Source organism: Filicampus tigris, chromosome 12 (genome assembly GCF_054856515.1).
Source record: "Filicampus tigris isolate MCC_2025a chromosome 12, RoL_Ftig_1.0, whole genome shotgun sequence".
NCBI classification, from domain to species: Eukaryota; Metazoa; Chordata; class Actinopteri; order Syngnathiformes; family Syngnathidae; genus Filicampus; species Filicampus tigris.
In genome coordinates this window covers 8,573,728-8,595,488 of record NC_141228.1, presented here as the reverse complement: position 1 = coordinate 8,595,488, position 21,761 = coordinate 8,573,728, and the positions used below count along the sequence as shown (strand labels likewise).

General features: G+C 39.9%; 1 protein-coding gene across 3 annotated transcripts in view; it reads left to right on the top strand.

Annotated features, from left to right (window-relative positions):
- camsap2a (calmodulin regulated spectrin-associated protein family, member 2a) overlaps positions 1 to 21,112 on the top strand; it is a 38,086-nt gene extending 16,974 nt beyond the window's left edge. Inside the window, exons 6-20 of one of the 3 annotated variants that reach the window (XM_086046931.1) lie at positions 2,016 to 2,048; positions 3,664 to 3,805; positions 4,882 to 5,021; positions 10,164 to 10,260; positions 10,398 to 10,494; positions 10,623 to 10,654; positions 10,822 to 10,891; positions 11,025 to 13,017; positions 13,721 to 13,857; positions 14,242 to 14,465; positions 14,910 to 14,982; positions 15,991 to 16,056; positions 17,195 to 17,304; positions 17,679 to 17,797; positions 18,502 to 21,112. In XM_086046931.1, the coding sequence (XP_085903057.1) occupies positions 2,016 to 2,048; positions 3,664 to 3,805; positions 4,882 to 5,021; positions 10,164 to 10,260; positions 10,398 to 10,494; positions 10,623 to 10,654; positions 10,822 to 10,891; positions 11,025 to 13,017; positions 13,721 to 13,857; positions 14,242 to 14,465; positions 14,910 to 14,982; positions 15,991 to 16,056; positions 17,195 to 17,304; positions 17,679 to 17,797; positions 18,502 to 18,810 (3,642 nt within the window). In that variant the 3' untranslated portion in view covers positions 18,811 to 21,112. The remainder of the gene's footprint in view (positions 1 to 2,015; positions 2,049 to 3,663; positions 3,806 to 4,881; positions 5,022 to 10,163; positions 10,261 to 10,397; positions 10,495 to 10,622; positions 10,655 to 10,821; positions 10,892 to 11,024; positions 13,018 to 13,720; positions 13,858 to 14,241; positions 14,466 to 14,909; positions 14,983 to 15,990; positions 16,057 to 17,194; positions 17,305 to 17,678; positions 17,798 to 18,501) is intronic. The other 2 variants (XM_086046932.1, XM_086046933.1) reach the window with 2 other exon arrangements.
- Positions 21,113 to 21,761: the final 649 nt, after the last annotated feature.

The window sequence follows — 21,761 nt, the reverse complement described above, 5'->3', positions numbered from 1 at the left end:
ATTTCTGATACTAGAGGATAATGACGCACACCTTAAGCTACTTTGTTCATTTTCTAACACAAGACTACTATTCAGGGCAGCTTGGCAAACGTTCCTATGCCAATCCTCCATTTCGAGTCACGCTCCCCTTCTTCCAGAATCTCTACTACCCCCCTCCTACCACCACATGTCCAATTTGGACTCAACAAAGAGCAGTGGATACAAGGTCAATACCGTGTGTAGATGCTTGTTGTATGGGGAAAATAATGGCTCGGTTTGTCTTCCACTTATAATTGCACAAAATTTAACACTTAATGCAACACATCCTCTCTGAAGCCACTGATAATAGAAATCAAAGATATAAGAAATTTAATTTTTCCTGGATGTTTAGATGTTACATCATGAGCTCAGAATGTCAGAAGTTATCAAGAATATTATTATGCAGGAAACTAAATCGCCTTTTCTGCCAAAATTGGCAAGCACTTGTAACCTGGTAATATTTGCAGTTATTGCTGAAGGGTGCGCCAATACTTTGCCCATCTTAATGAAGTTAATAAGGTTGTCTGATTTTGTTTGGAAAAAAAAAACAGCACGATGCAATGCAGTTTTACATCAAAAACTATTCACAAACTACAAGCACAATAATAAACACATTGTCACATATATAAATACTAACCCTAATCCACTATAATAGAAGTCTACTACAACTCCCTTGGAGAATGAATAACTCTTATGGTAGATCTCACGACATCACGAAGGAGTGCTTAACTTTGTGGTCTCTGAAAATATATCACTCTTCTCGAGCCTATAATTCACTTCCCTACTTGCAGTACACTTGTATGATGTGTCATTAAGTTGTATTCACGTATGTATCCGGACTGAAATATACACGGAAAATTGGTCAAAATGTTAAGACTCCTCACCACATGCTCCCTACACACTGTGTTTTTATAACTCAGGTGACATTGTTTAGTATACATTTGCCATTTGCTTGAAAATTTTCTAAATTAGTTTTCTTAGAAAAGGCGGAATGCCACATTTGTGCTACTTACTAAGCTTGTGGAAGCTTTGTCGTCATCAGCAAACACATAAACCTGATTAACCATTGTCCTTTGTTTCTCCTTTGATGACATCAAACCTCAGCTGGTGACTTCAATTACCATTTAGAAACCAACAAGTTTAATCACATCAGGAAAATCCAATAAAGTGGCCTTTGAGTCATTCATCCACTCTTCTGTATTTTCATATTTAGGTGTCCACACAAAAGGGTTGCCCGACTCCCAACTCACAGGTCATGTTTAAAGTTGATCCCTCAATATTTAAATGACACGTACATTTGATGCTTTGAAACGCCAATTTGGGACAGAATTCGATATTTAGATTAGACTATTTTTATCTGAAAGCGGTGCAAAATGTTTTGTTTTGGCAACAGGATTTTGATAATGCAAATCTGAAAATCCAAATACTTAATTTATTATATTACCAGCTTTAGGTTATGTCTACACATATGAATAGCTTTAAAAAAAGTCACTATGTGTTTCATCTATATACCAATTACATAAAATAACTCTGTACCATAGACAAATTTTTAACCGAAGAAAATTAAGAAAGTCACTTCTAGAAAGTGCAATGTAACAACAATGGTAAATTTAGGATATATAGGGTGATCTATAAAGTATGTGTAAATGTAGGCATATATTGATAAACCAGCACTAAACTTCCTAAAATTGATTTACTTTTGGCTGTACATTTATGTTGTGTCTACTGTATAAATGCATGATATTCAATCAAGTCAATAAACATGCCTACAAATTAATGCTAATGAAAACACGATCTTTTGCCATGTCTTTATTTCAAATGCAAATGCACAACCTTTAATCCAATTATTATTTAATGTGTGGACAGGTTCTTTAAACTATTTCATATCTGTGGTCTTGCATCTCTTCTTGTGTGTGCTTGCGTGTGCCAATCATGCTGTTGACTAACGTCACTAACATTATTTCTTTATTGTTGCCGTTTGCCTTTTGCTACTGCAGTCTCCTACCAAGTGGTACATGAAGCTTGTGCCTGTAAGTCAACCCATCAATGCTAATTGCTTCTTTCATTGTACAATTCATGACCCGCACTACTTCATGACCCGCACTACTGCCACCTTGTGCTTTTGCTACTGTAGTTTAACACCACAGGGAAGTAAACTAGGAATGTGAGCAAGCCAACTCATCATACAATATATTAGATTTATATATTTGACTAGCCCACGACAGTAAAAACATGCTCTACTGCTCCTTACTTCTTAAAAGGGAAATCAACCCAAACACTCAAGAATATGTTCCCTGCAGGCCCACTTGTTCAAACACGGCATTCTGATTGGTATTGTGTTTGTGGATTATGAGTTAATCATCAAAATCCACTCCTTTTTAGCCATCTGGTGGGGCGGCCATTTTGTCACTTCTGTCGACTGAAAATGACATTACAACTGATCAGGGCTCAGGTAACGACCAATAACGGCTGACCTGTTTTCTGTAGCTGAGCCGTGATTCGTCGTTACCTGAGCAGTTGTGTTGTTATTTTTAGTCGACAGAATTGACAAAATGGCTGCCCCCAGAGATAGCTAAAAATGGGTTGATTAACTCTTATTCCACAAAAACAATATTTATCAGAATGCCTTGTTTCAACTAGTGGGCTTGCATAGAACATATTCTTGAAAAAATAGGGTTGACTTCCATTTTAAATAGAAACTACATAAACTACATTTTAGAATGTAAGCTTGCATGCAAAGATGGTGTTTGGTTCAAGATACCCTTTTGAGTTTGTCCGGTTTTCTTTCCTGTTATCACATCTGACTTTACAGTCTGTAATCACAGATTTACCACTTTACTGCACCCATTTGGTTTGACCCCTTGTGTGAATCTTCATTAAAGGTTCAGATGATGAAAAGGTTGAAATACTCCACACAGAAATTCTGGAAAAGAGAGGAAATATATTTATTCTTGCTGTAGGCATGTAAACCTAAATGTTTTACATGCAAGATTAATATCAAGAGAGATCAACATTTCATCTTTTATTTCAAGGTGCTTACATCTGGATCTGATTCACAACTTAAAGTGTTTTTACCCATTTTTTTATATCAAAAACTGTTTTAGCAAATATTTGAATAACATAATCAATATAAACGATTAGCACCAGTCAAGTAGCGCAAAATCACAGAGGAACTTACAATGTAATGATTGCACATACAAAAAAATGCTATTTTATTTAAATGATTTCCCCCCAAATGATTGTCTCAGTCTGGCAACACTTGGCAGGAAATGAATGTTCTTGTTGACTTTCCTTTGGCTACATTGGCACTTGGAAACACTGTCTGTCATGCCTGAGGCTGCACCCTCTCTCCAAACACAACTGAGATATTGATATTGCTTTTTTTGTATTGCATTCCATTGTCCACATTGATGTGCCCATCATTTTATCATTATTAAAGATAAAGTCATAACTCATCCTAAAGTAACAACAACAACATCAGGAAGTGAATGATGCGTCCCTTCAAATTGCTTTCTGCAATTGCATGTTCCCTTAAGTGAACTATTTGACCTAACTGATTCTCCAAAAGCAAAAATGAGACACCTGCCTGTAGGGCGATGTAATGTGCAAAATATTCTCACTTTGACTAATGTTACTGCTGTTCAGGCCCGCTACAGGAAGGAGCAGAGCATCAGTCAGGTGATGCCCTGGATCCCCCCAGTGGACAACCTGCTGAAGGACAGCATGGATGGATCGGCGCTGGGTGCTCTGCTGCACTTCTACTGCCCCCAGCTGCTGCCTCTCGATGGTTAGAGTGGCCCTGTAGCATAATGACACTCATTCAGACACATATGCTTAAAGAGGGAAGTCAAACCAAACTTTTTTTTCAAGAATATGTTCTATGCTAGCCCACTAGTTGAAACAAGGCATTCTGATAAATATTGCGTTTGTGGAATAAGAGTTAATCCACCCGTTTTTAGCCATCTCTGGGGGAGGCCATTTTGTCACTTCTGTCGCCTGAAAATGACATCACAACTGCTCAGGGCTCAGGTAACGACCAATCACGGGTCACCTGCTTTCGGAAGCTGAGCCGTGATTGGTCGTTACCTGAGTCCTCAGTAGTTGTGATGTCATGTTCAATCGACAGAAATGACACAATGGCCACCCCCTGGGATGACTAAAAAGGGGTGGATTTTGCTGCTTAACTCATATTCCACAAAGGCAATATTAATCAGAATGCCGTGTTTCAACTGGTGGGCCTGCTGGGAACATATTGTTGAAAAAAATATGTTTGGGTTGATTTCCCTTTAAGTCCAAAATCCTACTCCCAAAGGTTAGATTTATGATTTGGAATTGATTTAGCGGTGGTGCCTATATTAAGTTCAATAAAAATGAATGATGGTAAGAAAATAAATAATGGTTGTCTCTAGATTTATATAGCAATTTACCTCCGGCACTCAGAATTTGCATTGTTATCATTGTAAAGGTACATTTTTTTTAAAGATTATCACATTGTAAAATTCGGGCAAATGAGACAAACTTTACTGCTGTACACATTTGAATGTAAAGCTACAAAATCACATCAGCAGTTCAGTTTATTTAAGTGTGTTGATGTGCGATGATGGCTTCACAATCAGACACATTTACACAGGAAGACAAAAGATCAATCAGTGAACCTTGTTTTCTTTTCAAATGCGCTCACACGTGTCTCCGCCCTCTTAATCATTGATCATTCAGTCGTCATTCACCAACACTTAAATAGCCTTACTTTTCCCAAGCAGAGAAAACCAGAACACTCCATTTGTGATCACATTCAGCAACATTGCATCTTCACCGAAGGGAATCTAAGCGCAAGCAGGCTGATGGCTCCCTCTGTGTTCCCAGATGTGTGTCTGAAGCAGAACATGACGCTGGCGGATCGTCTCTACAACGTGCAGCTCATTCAGAATTTCTGTCGAGACAACCTGGAAGGCTGCTGCCACTTCAGTTTGGAGGATATGCTCTATGCCTCGTCCACCCTCAAGGTACAACTCAGCAAAAAAAAAAAAACACATTGAATATGTTTTTGTTACTTTGGGGACATCTTCACATCTTCTCATTATTATTATTGTAGTTGCTACTGCTTAAGCAGTGCTCTTTGTTAAACAATATGCTTTGCTATTACTACTACAAAGCAGAAGTGTTTCAAAAATTCATTGGACGATATTTTATAGAAAGTAGCAAAACTGTGCAAGACTTACACCACTTTTAGCCATTTGCCAGCTATTTATTCTGTTAGTAATGTTCTTTATTAATCTATAGATACATAGCTTCACTCAAATGTTTTTGCTGTTTTACTGTGTCAAACTGACCACTGTGAAAAGGTGATTTTAACAGCAAAGCTTGTGGTGACCCAAGACTTTTTTTTCAAAGTACTATACTGTAATGGTTAAAACTAGATCCTGCTCAACAAATCAGCGTCTGTTTTCTGGTACTTTATTCATGGGGTTTTGACAGAAAAAGATTAGAAAAGCAGATGGTGTGGTCTTTTGCCAAGAAGAAGAAGGCGAAATGATCGCTTCTGAGTCAGTACTTGGAAAAACATTTTAATCCAACTTTGTCTTCATCAAGTGACCACCAGCTTTCTTAACTGGTTTTTCATTATTTGTCTTTCATTTCCATTTTCTTTTTATTTGCCTGCTTTCATTTAGAGATTGCACATTTTATTTGCCTTTCTTTATTTTGCCACAAATAAGAATGCACTTGTTCTATATCTGAAACGCTGTCTGACATACAGTACCATGCTATTTAAAAAAAAAAAAAAAAGTGAAATTCAACTTTGCCTCAGTATATTCTATGACGCAGCAGGGTTTGCCTCAGCACAAACACAAAACCGTCTACTTGGAAAGACACGTGAGTGTCTGCTTCCATTATATGTTTATTAATTGGCACGAGAAAGAAAACTCAATGCGATATAATTCACTCTATATTTGTATAGTAGTGTTTAATGCGTTCACAACATTTTTATACAAGGGCATGCATGACAGTCCTATAGAGAAATGTTCATTTAAGATCAAAATAGCTCAAACACATCAACTAACACCCACCCTGCCTGAAAACAAATGGAATTATGTTAAATGTAATTATGTTAACTGGACAATTTCAGCATTTTGTTGACAGATTACATGAGAGAGAAAAAAATTCCAGCAGGGCATGACTGTTTTGAGTGCAGCGGCGTGGCTCAAACTGCATTAAAATGGGCAACCTTGACCCAGTTTTCCCTGCAGTCACACCCGCAGTAGCAGTGTGTCACACTAACACAGACTTTATTATAGAGATGGAGTCGAGACATGGTGTTGATGTGGAGGAAAAGGTTTACAGGAGTGACATTATCCAAAAAATAGTGCTTGAAACAAGAGGACATGCAGTATATAATAGATTAACATTGATTACCTGTACTAAAAATAGACACTTAAAAGCATTATTGTTAGGGTATAACATTTGATTATTATTTTTTTACATAAAATGATAGTGGTCGACTCATGTCAGAGAATTTCTAGTGCTGGTGTCATAAAAGATAGATTCCAAAATAGTCTTTCCCTTTGAAATAATCCACCTGGAGTGTAATGCACTTTCCCAGGCTTCTCTGCCACATCTTCATGCACTTCTGGAAGGATTCTTGTGGGATCCTCTCCAGTTCTGTCATCACAGCCGTCTTGGTGTTGTCGACGTCTCTGAAATACATCCCCTTGATCGCCCCTTTGAGCTTGGGAAAGAGGGAAAAAATCACACAGAGCCCCATCGACAAGTAGGGAAGTTACTCTAGCACAGGGGTCACCAAATCTGGTCCTCAAGGGCGCCTATCCTGCATATTTTCCATCTCTCCCTGCTGCAACACACCTGTTTCAAATGATTTGTATCGTTATCAGGCTTCTGAAAAGCTTACTGATGAGCTGATCATGTCAATCAGGCGTGTTGCAGCGGAGAGAGATGGAAAACATGCAGGACAGGCGCTCTTGAGGACCGGACTTGGTGACCCCTGCTTTAGCATGTTAATGTTTTCCTATACCAGAAACTGTCGGACTCTTTGCGCATTTTGAGCAGGTGCGTTTTCATGGTGATGCAGCCATGAGTTGACCTGCCATAACTCTTGCCTCTTCTTAGGGGAAGTGAACCCAAACGTTGTTTTTCTAGAATATGTTCTATGCAAGGCCACTAGTTCAAACAAGGCATTCTGATAAATATTGCGTTTGTGGAATAATAGTTAATCCACTCGTTTTTAGCCATCTTTAGGGGCGGCCATTTTGACACTTCTGTCGACTGAAAATGACATCACAACTACTCAGGGCTCAGGTAACGACCAATCACGGCTGACCTGTTTTCTGAAGATGAGCCGTGATTGGTCGTAACTTGTGATGTCATTTTCAGTCGACAGATTTGACAAAATGGCCGCCCTCTGAGATGGCTAAAAACTGGTGGATTTTGCTGTTTAACTCATATTCCACAAACGCAATATTAATCAGACTGCTGTGTTTCGACTAGTGGGCCTACTGGAAACATATTCTTGAAAAAAATATGTTTGGGTTGATTTCCACTTTAAGTACTGAACAAAACAAAAACAGCAAGATGTGTTTGCAAAAGTGCTGGTTGAATATCTGGCCCACATTGAAGGGTAAAACTTTTGGTTTGGGTTTGAAATACTGTACGTTTATGATAGCAGTCCTGGAATTTTTCTGATACACCTCATATGTTGTGCTGCAAATATTTAAAAAAGAACATTTCCTCTTCACATAGTCTAAGCACATTTGACCTCAGATGTTTAACATTTAATCAGGTATTGCCAAGGCTGTTGAAGGATAAAATGCACACATTTTTATTAATTTCCCATGGACACTAGGCTAGCCTAGGCTGTGTCCTTCCCCTGTTATAATTAAATCTAAATTACCATTTTTTTCTATATTGGAGAAAAATAAATTAGTCATCACCTCTGGGCTTTGGTCAGCTTGTTCTCACTTCAAAGAAGCAGGATTTGTCTGATAAAGGAAAATTACCACACTACTCTTATGGGAGGGGGCAAAAGGAGCTCAGTCTGTCTGTCGTCTGTTGCCACTCAATCCCACATCGCCCCAAATCAACCCACACTTAGCCAATCCCAGGAACAACACACTCATGCGAAATGCTCGACTCAACTAGATCTGGCAACAAGGCAAACCTGGCAGCACACAAGGTTGCAATGACAGTCAATGGGGAGATTTTTGTGTGAGTTGCTCCTGTGTGTGGGTGGGTGTGGGTGTACATGTGTCTGTCTGTCTATGAATGCTGACTGATGGAATTAAGCGATAGCATACACACCTGTTTTGTCAGTAGTAGTTAGACAGACAGATGGGACGAGAAGACTCATATTGGGTTGTTGCCACCAATCTGAGCCAGACAGACTGCAAGAGATCGTTCTTTATTTTATGTTTCCTGGTTACTGTAAAACAAGAAGAATGCTGAGTACACTCAAAGGTTGGTTGATTGTCCCCCTGATCTTTCTTTGTAATTTTATGCATCGGCAGCTGTAAATCCTCCCAAAAAGTAATAGGCGACATTTAACAGTTGAAAGCAAGTGTGCAAAAGTTACAGAAACAAACGGGTCTGTTTCTTTAAGTGTCATAAGTACAGTGAATCACCACCTAATTTTGGTTACATTTTTTAGACATGCACCTATTGGCTTTATTTACTGTGGCTCCAATCCTGAACCATTTGGTGGAAAACTAATTTGCTCTTTCTGTAATGCCCTAAAGTGCTACAAGATGGTGCCAAATCCTTAAATAGAAAGTAGTACAGTAATTGGTGGCAAGGAAGTATGTTGACGTGATAAATCTTAAATGAGATCTTTGGGATCAGGGATGGGCTGAATTTAGTGTGATTTATCCTGAGTTGTTACAGAAGTTACTAAGAATGTTTGCTGCATTTGTATGTTTTTGCTCAGCTGGGTGGCTATACAGTGTATATAAGTGCAGAATTTTTAAAACATCAAATCAAATGGAATTATTTTAAGGGTAATATAAAATGAGTTTGAAATGATACTTAAGTGTTTTGAGATCACAGTTTGTGGTATATCTGCAGTTTAAACTATTAATATTATAAAAATTGGAAACATTTTGGGGGAGGGTCATTTATGCCGATTTTCTTTTTTTTTTTTTGCTATTTGTGGAAGGGCTTGTTAAACATATCCCCATTGAATAGCAGGAGTTAAAATTTGGTCTTTTTTTGTCATTTTTAATTTTGTATAATAACGTGAGGTTACTCTTGAGGGGGTTGCCTATACCTGACGTTAATTGCCTCTGCTTCACTGTTGTGATTTTTGGACTGTGGTACAGTCTGCATGTGTGAAGATGCATGTGGCATTGCATGGTTGAGAGAAATGTTGCTGATGAAGTGAATTGTGTATCTCAAGAGCTGAGCGGTGCAGCACTGCCTTTGTCTGCAGACCATTGAGGGCGGATAGTGAGGAGGGGGCGAACATGGTTCCTCAAGGTCGTTCCCGTCACACTGTTCAGGTTTTGCACATGGGATTGCGAACATGGTCACTGCGAAAACTGCTCACTTCACTAATGATCAAGCCTTAATCTCGGGAAGTGTTTAGCATATGGATGTGATCAACTCACATGTTTAACGTTTATAATACTGTAGTTAATCAGTTTATTTAACTTGCTTCAATTTTAACAATGATATTGTGACTAACTGCAAATATTTAATATGGACTAAATGAATAGAAATATTTGTAAAAAAAAAAAAAAATCAGATTGAACTACCTTTCCCGAATTAGTATTACAATTGATTTTCTCATTTTTTCCTTTTCTTTATTTTTAACTTGTTTTTATTTTTTTGGCGGGGGCGGGGGGGACGAAATTACTTTGTTTGGTCGACCATTGTCCCAACATCTTAATTTTTGCTCTTACAGGACATGACATTAATTTATCAAGGAGTATGTTGAACCCTGTATGTTAGAAAGTGAGCAGGATACTGTAAATCTACATAGATTGTTTCAATAAAATGTTCCATTACCGAAGAACATATGTGAATAATTGTGTGGATGCATTAAGTTTTTTTCACGTTGCAGAATAGGAGATGTTTGTGAGCAACAGCCCTTTAGAAGCGTGCTGTGATTTAATGTTTATCTTCTTTAAATTCTTCCACAGAATAACTACTTGGCGTTCATGGCAGAGCTCTTTTGGTGGTTTGAAGAGGTCAAGCCCTCTTTTGTGAAGCCGAAGGTTTTGGACAATGAAGCCCCAGGTAAGTCCTTGATGATCCTGCATTACTGGTACAAAGGGACAAGCTGAATTTATATCTGAAATAATTAAAAGGTAAATGTGGTGGGCAGTATATGAGGCACTACACAAATGAGTGAACAACTTTTTTTTTCTTCCCAGAGCTCTCATCTTTGTTGAAGAATATCCCAGCTGTCCCAATCTCTAAAGCAACCAAGAGGAGTTTCATGGAAAGATCCCCAAGTCCTGAAAGACCCAGGTACAGTGTTATGTTGGTTCAAATTGGAAAAACAAATGTCTTGTGAAATAGAAACACGTTACATTAGTCACCCATATTAATTGCTGATGATAATGCAGCTTTAATATGATATCCCTCTCTCTTTCTAGTTTGCCCCTGCGACCCCAGCCTAGAAATTCAGGTATCTATTTTTCTTCCCTATATTTATAGTATGCGAAGTCTAGTATGACTAGTATAAATCATGTATCTATCTACAAAGTATCTGAAAAGGCATCTACAACAGATACAGTATTCTGCACACACAAGGTACTGAATGAAAGCATTTTGTACGTTGCGTGCGTCATCCAGGTGAGATGAAGAAATCAACGTCAATATCCTTTGTTGAGAGCAACCTTGGTACCTGGCCCAAAGAGAAAAGGTCAGTACGGCATGTCTCAGTCGACCTTACCTTAAAAATGCCTTTTGAAATAATTCATTTCAAAGTCAAGTATTATGTTGTATCATCATTCCCTGAATATGTTTCCTCAATCAATAAGTCTTTGTTTTCTTAGACCTGGGCCTTATGGAGTATCTTTTGACATTCCTTTGGACAAAGAGGAAGTTGCTTCTTCACCTTATTCTGCCACACGTGGTATGGTCAGGTCCGTCAGCACTGATGACGGCTCTGGTTTTAAGGTCCACCACCTTCCTCGTGGGATGAAGCGCAATCTTTCCTTTCAACCAGTCAATGGCACGAGCCTTGGCATCGAGGAGGAGGGTTGCCCAGACAGTCTAGCTGGTATGGACCCTGAAAGGCGAACCTACCCTAGCGGATCGACCATAACAACCCCCTCCATAGAAGAGGCCCTCCACATTATTCACAGCCCAAGTAGGCCCCCCGTTGAAGGTATCAACAATGGCTTCTTCCTGCACAATCCGGAGTTTGGAACTGGCCGTGCCGACTTGGAGCCGTTGTCCGAGCTGGACTCTAAAGGACATTTGAGCCAGACAGACACCACAGAGGTCGACACTGGCATCCACATTCACACAGAGGACATGCTGGATGAGGATTCATCACTGAAGGACTGCTCTGTAAACATGGACCTTGATATGGATACACCGAGCCCTTGCCCAAGTAGTCAGAGCAAGTCCCCCTCAGCACTGAGGATGACCAACTTTGCTGAACAAAAGATAAAGAAGATCACCCCATCAGCTCCAGACTCAGGGCGCGAGAGCAGCAACTCCCTTAAAACTACTCCAGAGGGTTCGGATTTTGGTCTACCGTTATCCGTTTCGTGGGCTCCAACTCCAGAACACAGTCCCATCCGTCAGCAAATGCCAAATCCCCCCGCAAAGGCGTCAGCTGTCCAGCTTCCGCACAATGACCCTGCTCAAGTCATGGCAACCGAAATGGTTGAGCTGAGGATGCGCTTGGAGGAGAAAAGGAAAGCCATCGAAGCGCAGAAAAAAAAAGTAGAGGCAGCTTTTACGAGGCACCGTCAAAAGGTGGGCCACTCTGCCTTTCTCAGTGTAGTGAAGCGTAAAGGGGACGGAGCTGCGAGCGGAACAGAGGAAGGAGGCAAGGTTAAAGGCGAAGTCAAGTCCGTAAGCCCCGCCTTGAGGAGTGGTCGAAGCAGTGCAGACACACCTGATGGGGCGGAGCAAAGCAGCACAAGCTCCTGTTGGCAAAGGTCCCCTGGTGGAGCTGACGAGGGTGGTCAAGGGCACACTCAGCTAACTGAGGCGGATCTTGCCGAGTATACGCGATCCATCGAGAAGCTCAATCATTCTTTAGCCTTCCTCCAGACCGAGATGCAGAGGCTAGCTCAGCAGCAAGAAGTCATCATGGCCATGAGGGAGCAGCAACATCAGCATGCGTGGGTCATCCCTCCCTCTCACGCAACCCCCTCGCCGCAAAAACATGCAAGAGGCGGCAATGTCACTCGATCGTCAGGACCCTCTTCCCCGGCGGACTCCCCTCGCTCGGCCCACCGCTCTCCGACCAGCATCAAGCGCAAATCCGCCTCCTTCCACTCACGTAATCCTCGCACTGCTCGCCCTAACGAGCTCAAGTTGGCGCCTTACAACCGCGTGCTCACCGCCCCCCAGTCTGTGGATAGTATTCCCAGGCTGCGACGCTTTTCTCCCCGTCTGCCCGCGGATAGCTGCTTTGTTTACATGGGTGAGACGCCTGCAGCCAGTGGTGTTTGTGCATCTGCATCCAGCTCAACTAAAGAAGATCAAACACAAGTGGACTCAAATGTTAAAATCCAGGAGAAAGCTCCCAGCCCACCAAACACCACCGATAGGGAAAAAGTTGTCGATCTCAAACCTGCACAGTCCTCATTCCCTGAGGTTCTGGCCCACCCGGTTGTTGAGACCTTCACGGTGACCCCCACAGAGATCCCCACGCTGCCGGAAGTCAAGGGCGACCTGATTGAGGTTCCCCTATCAGTTGTGAAGCCACTGAATGACCTGACGCTTGATGACAGCTTGGAAATGGAGCTCGGAGGTGTGGAAGGCCAAGAGGATGAACAGAGGATGCGTTGCAGCTTCTTCTTCAAGGTCAGTTCTTGTTTCAGAGGCTGTTTGTCACAGTTTGCCCTCCAGATAACCCAACTTAGCTGAAATTATGAACTGTCATTGTACATTAGTTCATGTTTCGTTTTTACATGATGGTATCAATGATTCAGGAAACGTGAGGGCAGCATCATCTTGCTGTTTTTAGTTTGCGAGGAGTGCTCATCAGCTGCAGTGTGAGCAGCGATGTAGGCCACAGAAGTGGGTCTGATGTAAATAATTCAGGCACCACTGTGGAGATGTGCATTCAGAGAGAGTAAGACATGTTCACACGAAATAAGGAAGCGAAATTAAAGTATAGTTACCTTTGGTGATCGACTGTATCCACTGATGTATGACAACAATTGAGCACCAAAATGACAGTTTCATTTTGGAGTATTAATTGTATTGCAGTTGTAATACCAAGCCTGCCAGGTGCAAGACTATGTTACATTTTAGACATTGAAAAGCAATTTAATTGTTTTTGTCTTGTTTTTCAAAGTGCTTGAAATTGTAGTCACAGTACTATGTTTTTTAGTATGAAATTGGGTCCACTAATAAAGAGGTGACTAGTTTGAATTCACCAGTACAACTGTGTGAACCTTGTAATTTTTTTGTAACAAAATATTTAACCTACATCCTGTGAAGGAGTCTTTATCCTGGTCATTTGTCAACGAGTTTGAGGAGATTTGTCTCTTAATTTTCTCAGGAGGATGGAAAGGCAGAGGAGAACATGGCTCAGAGGAGGGCGGCACTGCTGGAGAAGAGGATGAGGAGGGAGAAGGAAAGCCAGCAGAGGAAAATGCAGCAGGAGGCGGAGCTAGAGCAAAAGAAAGAGGAGGCTCGGTATGCTCTTTTTAGTTCTTGAAGTCCTTACAAAATCAACAGTTTATTCGATAAGTTGGTGTCTGAATATTGTTGACTCTTTTCTGGACACCTTTTATGTTATGCCTACCATTTTTTTGATAAAAATGAACATTTTGAATGCAATTGTTAATTGTAAATATGTATGTTCTAACTTGTAACTTTGTCTCAAAAGGTGATGTATAATCCAAATTATTATTATCGTGTTAGTATGAATAAACAGAGTTAAAACAGGCCTACGGCCGAGTGTAGCGTATTACAGCTAACACATTTTGTAATGCATCAAAGAGAAATATACTGTTAGAAAAGTATACTTTATGTTCTGTTGAATAATTTTCTTGCCTTGCCGTTGCATTGTTTCACCAGGTTGAAAGCGGAGGAGGAGCGTATCCGAAAGGAAGAAGACAAGGCCAGGAAGGAGTTCATCAAGCAGGAGTATCTTAGGAGGAAGCAGCTGAAACTGATGGAGGACATGGACACCGTCATTAAATCTCGACCAGCTGCCGGTACAAAACAAAGACGAGGTCGGCCCAAGTCCATCCGTCGCGACAGCATCGACTCCCCAAAAACTCCCGTCAGAGCTGCTACAGGTAACCACGGAGACATCCCCTGTGTACCATGTCTTTCTGTATGTATGCCACTCAAAAGCTTTTTCGCAATCTGCCTTGGCAAATGATCAGTTTTTACCATCCGAGAGGTATTCGTTTAATGTTTTTTATTACTGTTGCCTTTACTTGGGTAGTATATTACACTGCACCATACTCACAGTTATATCTTATATCTATATCTGGAATGGGAATGAAGGCAGAATTTTTCTGACTAGTCTATTAATGTCCTGATTTATTATATGTTTTCATTACAATTGATGTATGTGTTATTATTTGCGATGTGTAAGTTTATTTCAATCTCAGCTAAGACTGCATTGCTGTAGACAAGGTTCCAGTGTCGTCATGCACGGTTGTCGCTGTAACCGTCTCGTGCTGTGCCACACCTCGTTGTCTCGTATTCAGGTTCACACCAGTTTCTCTTTTCAGTCTGCAGCTTATCCCTGGCATCCCTCAACTTGGGAGACGGCGACAGTGTCGACTCAGAGAAGAGAGCGCATAGGTGAGATTGTACATGCATTTGTAAGTGCTGATGCCACCTTGCACATGTCAGTTTATTTTTATTTTCTACTGTATATTGCGGATTTATCTAACAAGCACATCATACTTAAAGGGGAAGTCAACCCAAACATCTTTTTTCAAGAATATGTTCCCAGCAGGCCCGCTAGTTGAAACATAGCAGTCTGATTAATATTGCGTTTGTGGAATATGAGTTAAGCAGCAAAATCCACCCGTTTTTAGCCATCTCTGGGGGCGTCCATTTTGTCACTTCTGTCAACTGAGAATGACATCACAACTGCCCAGGGCTCCGGTAACGACCAATCACGGCTCAGCTTCAGAAAACAGGTCAGCCTTGATTGGTCGTTACCTGAGCCCTGGGCAGTTGTGATGTCATTTTCAGTCGACAGAAGTGACAAAATGGCCGCCCCCAGAGATGGTTGAAAACGAGTGGATTAACTCTTATTTCACAAACGCAATATTTATCAGAATGCCTTGTTTCAACTAGTGGGCTTGCATAGAACATATTCTTGAAAAAACTATGTTTGGGGTGACTTCCCCTTGAAGACAATGAAAAATGTCCACATCAAGAGTTGTTGCAAAAATTCTCCCTAAACACAGTTAATAATGCAAAAGGCTATTGTACATTAGATGCAACAGTTCTTTGCGGAATGGCACTTAATATTTACGTGTTGTTTATCGTTGTTTTTGCACATCTGCATTGTGCGCAATCGCCAGTTGCCTCAGACTTTTTGTTTTTTTGATTCCTTATTTGGTTCAGTGTAAACAAACTTAATAAGCGCCTCTTATGTCGGCCCTGGGGTGACATGACTTAATATGTCACATGCGCTGCCATGTTTGAGTAGGATATACAACAATCTAACAAACTGCATTTTTACAGTTTTACTCTGCAGTTTCCCTGACTAACCGCACCACACATTTCTAACATGTTTCTTGTATTCCTGCCACTGTTCCACCTTTTACTTCTGTCCTGTTTAATCACACATGCCAGAAGTGCTAGTTTAGCCTCTGGCAGTCTCCTCTGCTTTCTGAGCTCACCTAAACTGAGAAGGAGAAGGTTAGTTCCTGCTTGGTACGCAGATCAAGGTGCTACATATTGTTCCGGCCCCGGTCCTGCACTATACCTTGTCCTTGCACTGCCTTTGACTTGACTGTGCACAGCACTTTTGTTTTGTACTCTAATGGTCATCACTTTAAAAGGGACGTCAACACAAACATATTTTTTTCCAGAATATGTTCTATACAGGCCCACTAGTTGAGACAAGGCATTCTGATTACCGTAATATTGTTTGTGCATGATTAATATTGTTTGTGCAATATGAGTTAAGCAGCAAAATGCACCCACTTTTAGCCATCTTGGGGAGCGGCCATTTTGTCACTTCTGTCGTCTGAAAATGACATCACAGTTGCTGAGTGCTTAGGCAATGACCAATCACAGCTCACCTGTTTTCTGAAGCTGAGCCATGATTCGTCGATATCTGAGCCCTGAGCAACTGTGATGTCATTTTTAGGCGACAGAAGTGACAAAATGGCCAGCCCCTGAGATGGCTAAAAACGAGTGGATTAACTCTTATTCCACAAACTCAATATTAATCAGAATGCCTTGTTTCAACAAGTAGGCCTGCATAGAACATGTTCTTGAAAAAAGCATGTTTGGCTTCCGCTTTAAGCTTGTCTGTCTAATGGAATGTTTTTGGACTGTTATATTTGTTCGCAACATGCCCTCAACTTGCATTCCTTATCATTTGTAGAACAACTGTAGTGATTGTTAAAAGTTTAAATGATTTGGCATGCTTAAAACAAGCATCTTAATAAGATAAGATTCGGTTAGCACTGCAAGATGTCCGAAGTTATTGACCTCTTGTATGAACCTCAAACACTGCTCCCAGACTGTTTCACATCACTGCCACTCGCTACCTTGTGCTTTGCAAGCTTTGCTGCTCAACTTGTGACTAATGTTATGCAACAGAAGATCAGACAGCCTCTTTATTTATGAATTTTTTTTAACCATTCTTTCTGCAATAATACACAGATTACCTCAACGTAAGTGATGACATAGTGAGGCTGAAAGTTCGTAGAAAGATTCTTTTCCATCTAATTGATGAATGAATACAATGAATTTACACTGGATACAGAATTCTATGGAGTGGCAACCATTTCAAAAGTAGATTTAATATTCTTGTTTTGTCTTCTAGGCCAGATTCGGCAGATGGCTTCCTGTCGCCGAGTCGCAGCAAGAATGGAGAGAAGGACTGGGAAAATGCATCCACAACCTCCTCTGTTACGTCAATCACAGAGTACACAGGTTGGTGGTGTTCATTGTTCACCGGCATTTGTTGTTGGTATTTAAGATGTTGAAATACTGTGGCTCCAGTTTGTAGTGGTTGAGAACCACATTGCTGTATTACACTTTTTTTTTTTTTTGCTGGCGTACATATTATATATACTGTTGCCAAATCCGGCCAAAAACACATAAAACCCAGAATCTCCTTTTGAAATGGTCGCTTTTCCATCGAATTCATAGCCAGCATATAATTTGGTGTGATGTTACAAAATCCCCTCAGTTGGACCTCTTAATACCATTCAAATGAGAAGTAAGACGTTTATCATGCTTTAAGGCGTCATGATCAATATGAAGGAAAACTGAAATGAACTGTTTTGTGTCTTGTTTCCACCCAGGACCGAAACTCTACAAGGAGCCAAGTGCCAAATCAAACAAGCACATCATCCAGAATGCATTGGCCCACTGCTGCCTTGCTGGCAAAGTCAATGAAGGACAGAAGAACAAAATCTTGGAGGTAACAGCTCGGAATGATTGTTTTTATCACCACTTTGTGGCTTCAGTCATTGAAGACATGTAATAATGTATACCGGTATCTAGTATAACCAAATTACAATTATTCTATGTTAAAATTATGGTAATAAATGTTTGAAGAATATTTTAGTTTTGTCACTACAAGAACACTACTGGTTTTGAGTATCACATTTTTATATTTGTTAAAGTGGAAGTCAACCCAAAAATGTTATTTACAATAATGTGTTCTATGCAGTCCCGCTAGTCTGAAATTAATATTTTGATTAATATTGTGTTTGTGGAATACGAATTAAGCAAATAAAATCCACCCGTTTTTATCCATCTCACATGGCGGCCATTTTGTCACAGGTAACAACCAATCACTTCAGAAAGTAGGTGAGCCGTGATTTGTTGTTACATTAGTCCTGAGCAACTGTGATGTCATTTTCAGTCGACAGCAAATGACAAAATGGCCGCCCCCTGAGATGGATAAAAACGGGTGGATTTTGCTGCTTAACTCATATTCCACAAATGCGATATTAATCAGAATGCTGTGTTTAGACTAGTGGGGGTGCATAGTACGTGTTGTTGAAGAACATTTTTTGGGTTGACTTCATGCAGGGTAGGACTATGTCATATTGCCTACACATGGTCTTGGCTTTAGCACACATAGCTTATATTTTTGAGGGTTTTTTTCTATTGTAACAGGAAATGGAGAAATCCGAAGCAAACAACTTCCTGGTTTTGTTCCGAGATGCCGGCTGTCAGTTCCGCTCCCTGTACACTTACTGCCCCGAGACCGAGGAGATCAACAAACTCACAGGCATCGGCCCCAAGAACGTCACCCGCAAGATGATCGACGGCCTGTACAAGTACAACTCGGACAAGAAGCAGTTCAGTCTGATACCGGCTAAGACCATGTCAGCAAGTGTGGATGCCGTGACCATCCACAGCCATCTGTGGCAAACCAAGAAGCCAGCCACCCCAAAAAAAGTAGTGCCTGCCCCTCAGTCCTGATGGAAACTGAAAATTACCATTTCAGTTTGCAGTCCCACTGTTTATTCCCATAATGATTCAAACACCTGCAATGCCAGTTAACGTTTCCATTTGAGTTTTGTCAGATTGTGATCCCCGTGGTTCTCACTTCCCTGCTACAACTGGAATGTAAGCCACTGATGAAGAATGATGTAAATATCTGACCTATTTTTAAAGACAAATCATGTAGGAAGTGAAGGCATGTGTGAGTACTGTTTTTATTTCCTTTGTGCCAAAAGTAAAAAACCAGACAGTATGAATGCTTGGACATTTTACTCAGAACACTGAAGCACTGAATGTTTATAATTCATGTACAGATTGAATTTCCTTTGCAATAATTTATGTGCGGCCTTACACGCCTTTAGGCTTTAGCGTGTGAGTGCAGTGAGCTGATTGTAAAGCGACATTCAGAGATTTTGTTTTGTATGTTTTGGAAGAAGCCTTTTTGTTGCTATTTGTCAGTAAACGTGTTTGTATATTGAGGTACATAAATCTAAGGGCCAAAAAAGATTGATTGCATACAGCTAGCGTTCGCCACACAGCACGTGTGTTCAACTCAACAAAGTTAGACGGTTTCAGCTTTTACACAACCATTTTCTTAGGAAGAACGTTGGACATCACTCCTGATGAGATTCTTCTCGGCTATCAAGATGTGTCAAAATATTTGTTATACTGTAGGTAGTGATTGATCATTTTTTCTTGTAACTGAGTAAATTCAGTAGAATTGATCCATTTGCGATTTCTTTGCACTTACTGTATAGTTCACAGGTATGAACGTTTCCTCAGACCACACATGTAGGTGAGGTCAAAATGTCTACATTTTAATATCAAGATTAAGAGGAATGACCTTTCATTGGCATGAACACGTTTTTACATGAATTGGGTGGAATTTGACACATGTCAAGTCAACATTTTGTGAGAAAGCAAGAACCACATTAGTTCTGATTAACATTTGTCATACGACAGCTAAATTCAAATATTGATTCAGTACATGATGGTTTTTAGCACTAAACTTTTCAGCAGATTGTTCATATCAAAGCAAGAACTGTTGTTTACAATTGCTGTATAATATGCAGCATTATTATCTAGAAGAACCCTTTTGGTTTTGAATTTGTCATTAGAGAGCCAAGCTTGCTGGGATTACAGATGCTGTACATGTTCATTGTTGGTGACCTGTTAGTAAATATTTATAACCATTTTAACTTATTTTATATACCTGTATATATTCTCTACTCTTATCTAATCAAGAATGTTATTTATTTTTGATTGCTATCAGACAAAAGATGGCAGAGCTCTGGTTGCTCAAAGCTCATAACAATGCAGGTTCCCAATTTTCTTTGTGAAAATCACAATTTTAACATCTTAATCTGGTCTTTTCCTCCATGCCAGATGTTGAACTCTATTCATATTGAGTGATGCATCCAATCCAAAATGTTTCAAGTAACTTGGGATAACGGTCAGGTTTTATGTCAGCGCTCCAGCACCTTCCATTTTTACACAATTTCTTCATCGCTAATGAGTGATAGCTGTGAGTGGAATTGTCTTTTGTGACAGTTTACCATTTATGCTTTTGTTCAGAAAGATATTGTATATAATTTACACATGGTGGAGTCATTCATACAGACTGATATCCATCATTATGACGCCTAAGAAGAATTTCTCCTGTGCCAGTAAGTTGTAGACTGTCATTTTCTTAGAGTAATAGATTGTAGATTCCCACTTACAAAGCTAAAAAAAGGAATGCCATTCATGGTTGCATAACATTCATTCATGCATTTAGAATGAAACAGTGTTATAAATGACAATGTGTTGACAACCAAATGAACATGATGAGAGAAGTGTGTTTTGGCTGCAACATGTTTATAATTTCAGTAGGATTTTTCATTGCAATTGTAAAAAGTCACAGTGTTGTGAGAAAGATGATGTTTTGCTGCATACGGGTAAAAATGCACCATTTTTGTTGGTGCCAGTCTCAAACACGTCTAGTGTAAACAAATCTACTGGTGTGATGCATCATTTAAACTTGGGGTAGGGGGGCTATTTATTACTCAAGGAGCATGTACTTTTGTTAAAAATGTAGTCTAGTATCTCTCTTGGTTATTGACCACAGGAAAGAGAAGCAAATATTTAAACTCATCTTATATTGTACAGTGTGTTCATGTGAATTCATACCTTCTTGCTATGATGACACTTTTTGTCAATGTGGTGTCAAAAGAGCTTGCTGAACATGTAGTTTGTTTGTTTTTTTTCTCCAATAAATAAACTCAGCATGGCCCCTAAAGTACACGAGGATGTTGTTGTCATTTTCAGGAAGACTCCACACTTTAAAATGTAGAACCGAAGAAGAGTTTGAGTTGCCTTGATTCAACCTTTGTTGGTTACTGTAACCTGGATGACTGAGAATCTACACACAAACAGTGACTGACCATCCAGAAATCCCTTTAATTCTCCCAGTACCCTCAACAAAAATTTTAGGCATCAGTGAGTGTTTTCCGGATAACGAAATCGTTTGGAAACACAAATGCGTTTTGCATTGACAGCTATAAGGGGAGTGTCACCCAATTAGACGTGTATACTGTATTGTACGTATACTGTATATGTTTAGTTGCACCTAATGGTAAGTTGCATTTTTTGCAAGCAGAACAGTGCCCTGGTAGATCCAGCAGATGGTGCTGTGGTGTAGAAACAGCTGTGCATAAGTGACACAATTGTAAAAAATTAGCACAAAAAAAGACTGTAATTATGAATTCATTTTGAGTTTGAAAAAAAAAAACAAAAGTGCCCAAATTAAATAAAAACACAAACAAATATTTACTTAAACGTGTAAATTAATTTAATATAATACATTGTTTCGTCGTGTCATTAATGTATATAAAAACATAAAATATTTTACCAATTAAGTTCTTGTATATCCCAAAAAGTGTCAAAAACAG